Raw genomic sequence first — 12,524 nt, forward strand, 5'->3', positions numbered from 1 at the left:
AAGTCCAAATAAAAGAGGAGGCGTACAATCTTTTGTCAGAGCGTGGTGGGACACTGTGCAAAGGTACAGGTCTATGCGTTTCTCCTCATTGAGCCAAATTGAATTCTGTCTGTTTAATTCTGTTTAATAGATGTCATCAGTGTTTGAACCTGGCATTCTCAAACTGTGGTAAGTGTACCACTGGGGGTACGCTGGCGCCATATAGTGGTACGCCAAAGAATCACTTGATTAAAGTACAGTGTTTTATTTTCCGATATTCAAAAAACAGTGTTACTGTTATATTTATATATATACGGTGAGAAAAAAAATATTAAATGTGCCTGTCAAATAAAACCTCTGCCTTGTTTTTAACGATTACTTAGGCCTACTCTGCTACTGTATTTTAACGTTGGTCATTATGGTGGTACTTGGAGGGTCAAGTTTCTGCTGAGGTGGTACTTGGCGAAAAAAGTTTGAGAACAACTGATATAAGGCATACAATAAAATTCCTATACATTCACTGTTGCAGGTAGCCCCCTGTGGGCATCCATAACTGCAATTCAGCCTTCAACGAGTTTTACACCCCTGCGTTAAAATGTTTGTGGTTTTACAAACGTAATTTGTCAAACAGGAAGTAGCAAAAGTACCAAACAGAGACAGATAAAAAAACAAGAATCTCAATCTTCAATATATTCTGTTCCTCACGTTTTTTATGACTAAAATAGCTCATTATACATTATTACATAAGCAATAATACAAATCAGTTTTTTAAAGTTTTGTAAACAAGACAGCTCAGTAAAATGTGACACACAAAGCATACAATGGAAAGTCAGCTACAAACGCAGTGTGCTCAGAGAAGTTTTCCAGAGTGGCAGCTAAGGTCAGGAGCGCTCGCCACATCCCGGCCCTAAAAATAAACTCTACATTTGATGGCCGTCACAGCAGCGGCGGCGGTTACACAATCTTTCCTTCAGGAAGCCTTCGCACGTCCTGCCTTAAAGGACGACAGGCCCCGCCAGAGGCTGTTGTTTTGCCGTTATATAAAGCAGCAAGCAAATAAATGACGTGTGAAAGGAAGCAAGCGTCTCCCGAGACAAGCGGCGACTACGTGACCCCCAGCGGCTATGAGCTGGACAAAATCCTCAACCGTGGCTGCCCGGCGTACACGCCTTACAGCGGGGTGTGGCCTCAGGTCTACATTGGCGACGAGTAAGTAAAGAACACGTTACCCCAAATAATTGGAATGGGATTAAAAAGACGTGCACCGTGACAGGGACACAGCGAAAGACAAGCTGAGGCTGAAGAGGCTGGGCGTTACGCACGTCTTGAACGCAGCGGAGGGCACGTGGAACAATGTGGACACCGGAGCTGGTTACTATGGCGACATGGGCGTGGTCTACCACGGCGTGCTGGCCGCAGACACCCCGACATTCGACCTCAGCCAGTATTTTTTCTCAGCAGCCAGGTTCATTGAAGCCGCGCTGATGGACCCTCACAGTAAGAAAAAGGATGCAAAGGAGTTCAAATAAGCAGTAAAAACTTTAGTTCATCTATTCCACTAAAAAATGTACATAAGTACCAACAATAATTAGGGATTATTAAAGTTTTGTTTGAACTTTTTTGAATACTGTATTTTTGTAATTATTTTATGATGGTTTTTAGAAGCACCCCCTCATACCAATTTAAATTTACAGTACAGAAGTATCAAACTTTTAGTTATTTAATAAAATATTTTATTGTATCATGTTCTTTCTTAAATATGTTTTTGCTTTTCATTATATTTTATATGTATTTTTATATATATGAATATTTGTTTTTAAAACAAAAAATATATTTAATTACTAATTTTAATTCAGAGTTAATGAAGTGACTTTTTTATTCCAACAGATGGCGCCGTTATGAAACACCAACACAGTATCAGTGCAGTGTCAATACATGTAGTAGGTGTGCCATACACTCACTGATGCGTCACTTACAGGACCCATCACTATTTTATACTGTTATTTGTGTTTGTGAAAAATCCATAAAATGTTTTAATTTTAAATGTTTATAAAAAAATTTAACCTTAAAAATAGTTTGATTTGCAGAATGTAATTCTGTGAGCACTACTTGAATCAAACGTACAGACCGCAGGCAAACAGGTTTAATCCGGCCCGCAAAATCAGTTTACTCAAAATAAAAATGAGCTGCATTAATGTCATTCTAAATGTGTCCACTAGATGTCGCAATAGCAATTCAAGTGTAGCCCACGTCACACATGACAGTGTTTAAAGAGGACGTGTCAGCTGACTTTAAGCACCCTCTGGATTGGCTGCCGCTACTCCAATCAGCGCAAAGGGCAAGCAATCAGCTGCTCCTGTTGTGGCCGGTAGTAGATGGCGGCAGTATCGACACACAATACCTTGTTTCATTGTAAATGATCGACTCAACGGATAAAATACAGAAACGGTAAGATGCAAAGACTTAAATCAACATGACACCATCTAGAGTTCCATGCAGCGCTCGCAAGTGGTTGAATGCATGATGCGCACCTTGAACTCCATTGTAAAAATGTGTGTTTCTACATTCGTTGTGTTTGTTCTATTTTATTTTAGGCTTAAATCCACCATGATTACATTGGTGCTGTTTGTAGTTATGTTGCATTGATTTTGGCTGTGGTGTCATTTAGATAATAGTTTTGTTTATATTATAATTGTAATATTTGAATAATAATAATAAATGAATGTGTTCCTTGATTTCACCAATGCGGCGGTTTGAGGAAACACTTAATTTCTTATCCAAGTACGTCTTTCATGGTGAATTGTCAATATGAGAACCCTAAACAGGAAGTGCTTATAGTTTAATGGCTTTGCAAAAACACTGAGACAAAGTCTAAGTTCATTATGTTCTTCATGGTGTTTCTGAAAATGTACATATTACAAGACCATTTTGAGGAAAAAATAGGTGCAGTTTCAAAATGTGCTTGTTCTATTTTTGACCAAAGTAAGACAAAGAAAACAATTATAATTTGTCTTTATTTTTAAGTTTTAATGCCATGATATTACCAGTCCGGCCCACGTGGGAATAGATTTTACTCCATGCGGCCCCTGAGCTAAAATTAGTTTGACACCCGAGTTTTTTTTTTTTACAAAATAAATCATGAGCTTCTTGTGGTAAAAATGTTAATTACTTAATTCAACATTATAGAAAGTTTGTTTCTGAAATTAAATGTTTTTTTCTGTAATTTTTATTTTAAGGTTAAGTGAGAACCATATTCATTTTTCAACTGTAAAATTTAGATTTTTTTAAAACAATTTATATCAGTTATCAGTCAGTTGTAATCACATATAGAAACATGAAAAACTGCAAAAAAAAATGTGGCAAAAATCTTCATATTTTGCTACAATTAAAACTGATACTATACCCAATAATAAAGAGACTGAAAATGCATATTTGTTGACAATGTATCCCACCAGGCATCTTTTGGACTTTTCACATACATTGAAAGTGCATCAATTTAAAACACTTTAAAAGACAAACTGACCTGTTTGTGTGTGTGTGTACCTGCAGACAAACTCCTTGTCCACTGCGTGATGGGGAGGAGTCGCTCGGCCACGCTATTCCTCGCCTACCTGATGATCTGCCAGGACATGACGCTGGTGGACGCCGTTGAGCATGTGAAGACTCGCAGGAGAATCATGCCCAACTGGGGCTTCCTGAAGCAGCTGAGGGCGCTTGACGAGCGCCTCCTGCAGCGGCGCAAAGAAGAGAGTCAGCCGACGGAGAGAGATGAGTCACAGTCGAGAGGAGCGTGAAAAGAAAAAAGATGCCAGGATTCCAAATGTGTGTTATTGTCTCGTCTTGCATTTTCAGGCTAAATGAAAGGAGAGATGACATACGTTAATATTCATACAGGTCTAACTTTAGACTACATTTGTATTAATTCATCATTTAGGTTTGAAATTAGGAGTACAAACAAGCACATGAATATTTGGACAGAAATCAGTCTGCTTTATTCAACAGAAAGCTGCCTGAAGGAGATCTGTTACAAAAAGACTTCAGAATTATACATACATATAGCAATAAAATCTCTCAAAGCGCAACAGAAAACAGGACTAAAGTTTACATATGTTGGTATTTTTTTGTACATTATTAGAATTAACAAAATATAGTTTCATCTTTCTCCCTTTGCGGAGGGAAACCTAATAAAAGGCCCGATATCTTTAAAATGGCTTGGCTATTAAGCACGACACTTGTACAGTACTACTCAATGCACTGTCACTAACGCAGACCCAAGCATGCTAGAGTTGCCACTTTACAAAATACGTACAATAATTTAAATATACAAAGGCATGAATATAGTACAAACGAATCGTCAGCACTGTTAGACAGGTACACTGAACAGGTTCCACTTGCAGCAGGCACATTAAATGGCTTGAGTGGAGGCTGCTACACGACCGCAAGAGCACTGATGACGCCGACCTCGGAGCCTCTGAAACCTGCCTCCTTAAATAGATTTTCATCATCAACATCACCGCGATGTAAGGCTTCCCATCTTAAGAGGACCAAAAATACTTCTCTTTAAATTCATTTGAAAACATTAGCTTCAGAGTTAATGAAAATGTTTGCATTCTTTCCAAGTGCTGCTGCTGGTTTCGTCCCTTGAGGGACCGACAAATGAAAGGAAATGGGAGCGCACACACAAAGGGGATAAAAAGGCCAGATCAGCGCATCAGGGTTACCGCCTGATGAAAGGCCCCTTCAGAGATTGCTTGGACATGCCCGTGTTCACGTAACCATGGTGACCAGCTGGAGTGTACACCATGTTGCCATGTGGCGGAGCCTGCATGGGCTGCTGGGGGTATGGCTGCGTTCCCATCATGCCCATCTGCATAGAGTACTGGGGCGACTGGTTCATGTAGGCATGGTTGCCATGGTAGCTGCTGTTCAGCATGGGCTGGCTCATGCCGTAGCTGTTCATGGCGTTGAGCGACGACATGTTCATGGAGTTGTAGGCCGGCGCCGGCATGATGTTGACGCTCATGTTCATGCGCGGCATGCCGGCCAGCGTCCTGGCCGGCGCCTGCATGGCGACAGTCTGCGGCGGCCGGGCGTACATCTGCTGCTGCTGGTGGTGGTGGTGGTGTTGGTGGTGGTGCGACAGCGGCGCCGACTTGGAGCGCGCCGACATGACGTGACTTTTAGGCGCCATTTGGGACTGGATGCGTTGAGCGGGCGTGATGCCCATGTTGCGCTGAAGCATCATGGCCGCCGGCGGGGAGCTGAGGTTGGGGGGCGGGGTCATGGTGGCCTGCACCTGGGGGTTGGGGACTCGATGCGAGGTCTGGGACAAAGACACCAGGCTGGAGTGCTGCGATGACAGCGAGGGGGTGTTGGCGTAAGACGTGATGGGGTGCGCCGTCGAGTGGTTGAAGGGGAGCGAGTGGGGGTGCTCGATGAACGTGTTGGTGAACTGCTGCAGCTTGGCAAGACTGAGGCCTGACGACTGGGGGTAGTGCCCGCCACCGTACTCCCCCTGGTGGTTGATTCTCTCATAGAGGGCGAAGTTGGGGTTGCCGGATTCGGGTATGTCGGCCAGTTGCATGGTGGTGGCGAAGTTGGCGGGGACGGCACACTGAGGCACGGCGTCCTGCGCGGCGTGCTGATTGTGAAGGTTATGCGGCGTGTGTTGATTGTGCTGGCTGAGCTGATTGTGCTGCAGGTGGTGATTGTGGTGGTGGTGGTGGTGGTGGTGGCCATGTTGGCTGTGGGGATTGAGTTGACTGTGCTGGCTTAGCTGATTGTGAGGGCCGTGCTGATTGTGTTGGCCGTGCTGATTGTGAGGGCCGTGCCTGTTGAGGGAGCTGTGTTGGCTGTGCGTGCCACGCTGGCTGTGCTGACTGGTGCTGGGGGGTCGCTCCACCACCACCACGCAGCCCTGCGGGGACTTGACGTTGCAGTGCGGCGGAGAGCTCAGGCTGTTTTGCTGAATCATACCACAGCTGCCAGGGTTGACGCCTGCCATTTGCTGGCTGACGGCGCAGCTGCTCTGGGCCAAGCCGCTGGGTGGCATGCCCCCGTAGGGGCAGCCTCCCTGCGAGGGGCCGGCCCCGCAGATGCTGCCTCCCATGGTGGAGTCGTAGCTGCTGGGATTCTCGTAGTTCTCGGTGGTGCTCTCGATGCTGCCCAGATCGCTGAAGCCGCTGTCTACTACCTGCTGCGAGTGATCCGACACTGACGGCACGTCCATCATGGGGCTGGTCTCCATGTTGTGGATGGAGGGCACGGAGATGGCACTGTGGTCGGGGCTGATTTGCGTGTAGCCCGTCTCTAAGATGGAGACGGCCGGACTGTTGACGGAGCGCACAGACTGGCTGGGATGGGAGTGTGCCGACGAAAGCGGGCTGTTGTGTTCCGAGTGGGGGCAGTCTTCCATCGGGGTGACGGGGGCGTAGGTGTGCAAGTTCCTGCAGGCTTCCTGGCTCTCCACACACTCCTGAAACACGGTGTCACGCTCACTCTCCTGCGTCAGGGACTGAACTGCCTGGGCGGTCTCGGAGTCGATCTCTGCACAGATCGGGGGGTCGTCCCTGAGCACGGAACTGAGTGCTGGCCTCTCAGCAGGCGGAGGAGGCACGTGACCCGGTGTGGGCACGCTCTCTTCTTCTGACTCAGACTCAACAGGGTTATCGGAGTCCACAGCTGCTACCGAAGAAAGCGCTTCAGCTGCAGGAGGCGACAACGCTGCTTTCATTTCAGCACATTCATACTGAATGCAGTCTGCAGACACAGTTGATTCTTCTTCACTGGCCGGAACTTTCGAAAGCTGCTGAACCGACGCACTGTCAATGTCTTCTTCCGGATCTAAAAAACTTTGCGTGCATTCGGGCGTTTCTTTTGAGGTCTGCGCCGCCTCTATTTGGCAGCGTTCAGGCTCGGTCTTGTCGTCATCTTCGTCCTGATCTTGAGTCCTCTGCTCCTCACTGAGATTATCCGGCGATGCAGCGACTTCTGCGCTGTGATCTTTGGTTGGGGAGTCCAGCTCGTGCTCACTTTGACGGTCATCTTCTCGATGCTCTGGCGACGCACCTCCGTCTTTGTGTCTGGGTGACGTGGCCACAGGAGAGGCCGCGGCGGGCGAGCACGCCGGGGAAGCCGCCTGCGAGCCCTCGGGGGAGCTGGACTTCAGCGAGTGATGATCAGCGGGGCTGGGGGGTTCCGAGTGGACGCTGCGTGATGTGAACTGCGGGCGGACCGAGCGTCTGGCCGGCCTGCTGCCGTCGAGGAGCGCTTCCTCGGCCTGAATATGGTGCTGCTCCGCCTCCATGGGCGTTTCAGGCGGCGTGTAAAGGTTCAGCTTGAAGCCCATTTTCCGTTCATTCTTGAGCCGCCACTTGGGTGGGCCTCGCTTGACTCCTTTGGGCCAACCTTTCTTTCGCTTCACCGGACGAGGTCTGCCGGGCGTCTTGGAGGGGACATCGGTGCCTTCGAAAGGGAGAAAAAAAGGCAAATTTTACTTCCATGCATTGTTTTGTGCAGTTTTACTCCTTAATTATTTATTTATTCTTTAATAATGAATACACCAGCTACAAACTCCCTAAATGGTTCATTTTAAAGACAGGAAGTGAACAAACCAATTAACTTTTGAGACATGGAGATAAACTTCTTCCTACTCCTTCTCAGACATGTTGAATTGAGTAAACATGATATACTTCAATATAGAAACAGCAATGTCTACCTTCATTCCAGTGTTGCAGATTGCCTCTCTGCGCTTTTTCCTTGAGTCTTGGTCGACCTCTTCTGCGTTTCACAGGCGTGATCTTGCTCGCCCCGTCTTCCTCCTCCGCTATCTTGCCCCCTCTGCAGGTGCGCTCCAACAACGGCATAGGACACTCGTCCTCGGAGTTGTCGAAGGGCTCATTCAGCACCTCGGTGGTCTCAGAGATGGTCTCTGTTGTTACGCTGCTGTTTATTCTCTTTCGTTTACGCCCCCTCTTCTTGAGCATGATGCTCCTCTGTAAAAAAAGAAGGAAAAAAAAACAAAGCAGCGTGAAAGTTCAGTCCGAGTTGCTTTGCCGTAAATGAAAACTAGTGCACTCGTGGGTGACCGCCATTGGGATGAGGCAGAAATTCATTGAGAGAGTAAAAATGTTAAAAACCACACTTTTGGAGCAATGCAGCAGAGTGCGGAGAGCCACAAATGAGACAGGCAGAAACCACAGTCCACATTTTACATTTCTCAGTGGTTGCCACGACACAACTGCTGCCCTTTCTTTGCCTCACAAGAAGAACGTGAACTTAATAACCACCGAGTGTTTCCATACTACTTTATTCTTCATTGGCTAAGGTGTAATATCATCTCCAGCAGCAGGGGGCAGTGAAGGATGTGAGATTCAAAGAAGAGGCAGGGAGGTGTAAATATAGCATGACCAGGGACAACAGTACAAGGTTCAGAGCCTGCATAGCCTGGACACCAGCAGTAAAACTATCTACAATCTATTATCCCCAGCTGCAGGCACACAAGGAGGCTCCGGATGACAGCAGGGCTCCACTGAACCCTCAGCTGAATTCATGAATATTCATCCCAACTTTCATCTCGCCTGAGTACACAACACTAATGAAGTGAAAGAGGGGGGGGCATTTCATGATGTGCATTTAATTCCACTCTGTCCTAGAATAAGAACGTGATCAATGTGAAAGTACCGCTTGGGAGAACATGTGATTTGTGGTTACGCAAGGGGAGGCGAGCGTGATTCATAACAACAAACAATAAAAGTCACCTTTTGCTTGGCGGCCAGCATCACATGAGCCTTTGTCAGGGCGGGCGGTGAGCCATCGGAGTCATCCTCCGCTTCTTCGTCGTCGTCATCATCATCACTAACGTTCTGCTGCTGCAGCTGTTGTTGCTGCTGGATGCGTCGGCTCCATGGTGGTGCGTGGCGTCGCTCGTATGTCCTGTAGGGCACCTTACAGTGCACCTTGGTGAGCGACTGCCTGCGGCTGTGATTCATCACGTGGCTCTCTCGCTCTTCTTTCTCCCAGCAACTGGCCTGCTCCTTCAGCCGCTCAGCCTGGTAATTAAACAGACGAGATGCATTATCTCGGGGAGGGACGCGACTCCTGCATGTGAGCAATGAGGCTAATGGGAATTAGCCTTGTGACAAATGGATCCCTGCAGGTTGTATCCTGATACGATGGGAGAAACATCCCGATCGGATGTTTGCCATCATTGACGTGAAGCAGCCAATGAGAGATTGCATTTAATGTGCAATGTGAGCTGAGTGAGAGCAATTTTGCATGACATTTAAATGCCTTTAGACGCTGGTTAATGGCTTTCATTTGAACTCATCAAGCAAATATTCAGCATGGCAGGCAAGCACAAACAAACAGTGCGCCGCCAGACGGATGGCGGAAACCTACATCCATCTCTGCCTCCCGCTCCTCCTCGGACAGGACGGCGTTGAGCGACGTGGAGCGCGTCCAGCGCAGGGCGTCGGGGTCCACCTCGTTCCAGCGAGGGTTTGCCCTCAGCCTCTCCATGTGTCGCTGGATCAGTGGCTCTCTCCTGATCAGCACCACCCTGAATACAACCATACCCAACATTAAATATGTTACATTGCTATATCTCTGTCAATCAAAACTACAATTGACACTTTTTCCTTTCATAATACATCCATAAGAGCTCTAATGACCACCTCAAGTCCCTTAACCACAGAGTCTCCTGTAGTAGGTAGGTGTTCTTTCTTTCATAGTTCGTTTTATTGATTTTCACATTCACATTAACAACACATTCCAAACCCTCTTCATCCCCTACCCCTGCTGTCACTCAAAACAACAAAAAACTAAAGTAAGAGTACAAAAGTACCCAGAGTAAAAAAAAAAAAAAAAAGTTCAATACAAGGCACTTGAGGCAAAGTAATTGAAAGCTGAAACACACTGTAGAAGCAGCATGACAAGGCCTGAGGCGTCGGCAGTCATATTCAGGTACGTGTCTACGGCTATTCCTGCACTTGTGTAGAGGATTGGTCAAAAAAAATCAAAAAAGGTCTCCACACTTTAAAAAACTTGTTTTCAGAGCCCTGTAATGTATACCTTATTTTCTCCAGCTTCAGGTTTGATAGCACATCCAGTGGGAGACTGAGGGTGGGACAGCCTCCTTCCACTTCAACAGTATCAGGCGGCGTGGCGTGCGAGGAGGGTGGTAAAGGCAACTATTTTGTGACCCCCTACAGGTAGTTCTATCCCTTCAGGAATGATTCCAAATATAGACATTAAAGGGTTTGGATCAATTTGAACTGTTAAGACTGTGGAGAGTGCTTCGAAGATGGACTTCCAGTACTCCTTTAGCTTCGGACAAAGCCAAAACATGTGTATTAATGTTGCGTTATCTAGTTTACATCTATCACATAATGGGTTAATTTGGGGAAATATTTTAGCTAATTTTGCTTTTGAGAAGCGCACCCGGTGTATCACTTTAAATTGGACCAGTGAGTGTCGTGCGCACATTGAAGACGAGTGAACCCTTTTTACAATTTTTGCCCAGGTTCCGTCATCTATTGATGTTTGGAGGTCTTCTTACCATGCTGTTCTAATTCTTAGCATGGAAGTGCATTCTAATCCTGAGAGTAAATTAAGTATATGTGAGATTACCCTCTTCTTTGTTGGATTGAAAGACATAATTTCATCTGTGGTTGATTTAGAGGGTTTGTTAGGGAACTGCGGAAGAACTGTTTTAACATAATCCCTTATCTGGAAATATCTAAATATATGGGAACTGGGTAGATTAAATTTCTTGGACAACTCCATAAAAGAGGCGAATATATTGTCTATAAAGAGATCATTGAAGCATTTCAAACCCCTTTGATGCCACATATTAAAAGCTGTGACAAGTGTTGAAGGTGGAAAGCAGTGATTTCATGCTACTGGGCTGAAAAGGCTCATTCCTTGCAGGTTCAAATGTTTTCTAAATTGACAGTATAGTAGGTAGGTGTTCTACGAAAGTAAATTACCTGCTGAAATTAGCCCCAGGACAAAAAAACATTGGCATCAACCACTGTGGCTGTAAGCAACCTCCTTGATGTTTCTTTTATCAATTATGCATTCCAAATAGCATGAGTGCTCAGCACCCGGCAGCTACTCTACAATTAACTCAGCATGCGCTTTAAAATGTTGCTACTCAGCTGCGTGTTACACTTGTCGTACTGCTGAAGGAATTCATGATGATTGAATTCATCAGCTGACTCATTTGCTCCTTACTACTATTACAACATTGGTTCTGCTGCTGCTGTGTTGTGCAATATACATGTTATTAAACAGAGGTGGGGTAGTAACATGCTACATTTGCTTCATTACATTTACTTGAGTAACTTTTTGAATAATTTGTACTTTCAATGCAACAATTTTGCTTGAGTATTTTTGCAAAGGAAAAACGCCAATTTTATTCCATTCCATTAAGTTTCATTCCAATCGCAACATTTATTTTAATCTTTTGCTTACTGCTTGTAAATACGTCGTTTAAGGTTGTCAGGGACACTTCTTCAAGTGGGTGCTGTCATGTGACTTTTTTCACCGATCCAATCTAAGCACTTGTGACGGTTGACTCCATTACAGCAATCAAATGTAGCCTGGCGGTCACATGACCACACAAAATGGTGGAAAAGTGACATATTTACATCGCAGGCCTGCAGCAATGAAGACAAGACAGCGACTCCCGGTAAGAAGAGGCAGCCCACCTCTTTAACCAATGTTTACTTACAAAATAGGACAAATAACAGCAATATCATGCATCTGTTTAAGTGGAAATGTTCAAGGTTCAGCCTACAACAATTCAATTTCCAACAAGAGAAAACGCGCTGTTTTAATATATATATATATTTTTTTTAGCTATGCATTTGCTAACATTTGAGTTTGAGTTTAGAGTTGAGTTTATTTCGAACATGCAAGTTTACAACATGATACATCACAATTTCCAGTTTCTCTTTTCAACATGTTCGAAAAGGAGTAGGAAGAAGCATTAGCCCTGTTATAAAATCTACAGTGACTGTAAAATGTGTATATTTTGTTGTACATCTTGTAGTCATGTGTCTCATGTGCGTGCGCACACAAATAACGGTTGTAGTGCAAGTACCATTAAAAAATAGCTACTAATTAAATTAGAAGTTACTCACCAGTTCCGCAGAACTTGAGTATTTTATTTCTTAATTACTCTCACACAAGTAATTATTTAGATGACTACTTGTTTACTTTTACTTAAGTCATATTACTCAATAGTACTCTGACTTGAGTACAATTTTTGGGCTTCTTTACCCACCTCTGTGAATAAATGACCATGTGGTTCAGAGTGCTACAGCTTGCTTACTTACTTATGCACTCCAAAATTCTAACTTAAATTAACAAATTAAGTTGATAGTATATTTTCCATTTGTAAAATACCAGCATAATCACATGATTCCAATTAAACCCGGTTTTCCTTGCGGTTTAAGTACATAAAAGCCATGACTATAATTAGATCATTTACAGCACAGGTGTCAAACTCAAGGCCCGGGGGCCAGATCTGGCCCGCCACA

The 12,524-nt window shown here is 45.1% G+C and overlaps 2 protein-coding genes across 4 annotated transcripts in view; one reads left to right on the top strand and one right to left on the bottom strand.

Annotated features, from left to right (window-relative positions):
- The first annotated feature begins 1,009 nt into the window (after positions 1–1,009).
- On the top strand, positions 1,010–4,168 carry LOC133655402 (dual specificity phosphatase 29-like). The gene is made up of 3 exons (XM_062055527.1): positions 1,010–1,188; positions 1,253–1,476; positions 3,529–4,168. Exons 1-3 carry the CDS (start codon positions 1,040–1,042, stop codon positions 3,771–3,773), a joined length of 618 nt encoding a protein of 205 aa, XP_061911511.1. The 5' UTR covers positions 1,010–1,039; the 3' UTR covers positions 3,774–4,168.
- kat6b (K(lysine) acetyltransferase 6B) overlaps positions 3,945–12,524 on the bottom strand; it is a 51,090-nt gene continuing 42,510 nt past the window's right edge. For all 3 annotated transcript variants that reach the window (XM_062055525.1, XM_062055524.1, XM_062055526.1), the window contains exons 14-17: positions 9,379–9,538; positions 8,739–9,029; positions 7,697–7,973; positions 3,945–7,443 (exon numbers count right to left, since the gene is read on the bottom strand). In XM_062055525.1, the coding sequence (XP_061911509.1) occupies positions 4,697–7,443; positions 7,697–7,973; positions 8,739–9,029; positions 9,379–9,538 (3,475 nt within the window). In that variant the 3' untranslated portion in view covers positions 3,945–4,696. The remainder of the gene's footprint in view (positions 7,444–7,696; positions 7,974–8,738; positions 9,030–9,378; positions 9,539–12,524) is intronic.

The sequence above is a fragment of the Entelurus aequoreus genome, linkage group LG08, assembly GCF_033978785.1.
Source record: "Entelurus aequoreus isolate RoL-2023_Sb linkage group LG08, RoL_Eaeq_v1.1, whole genome shotgun sequence".
Taxonomy (NCBI): domain Eukaryota; kingdom Metazoa; phylum Chordata; class Actinopteri; order Syngnathiformes; family Syngnathidae; genus Entelurus; species Entelurus aequoreus.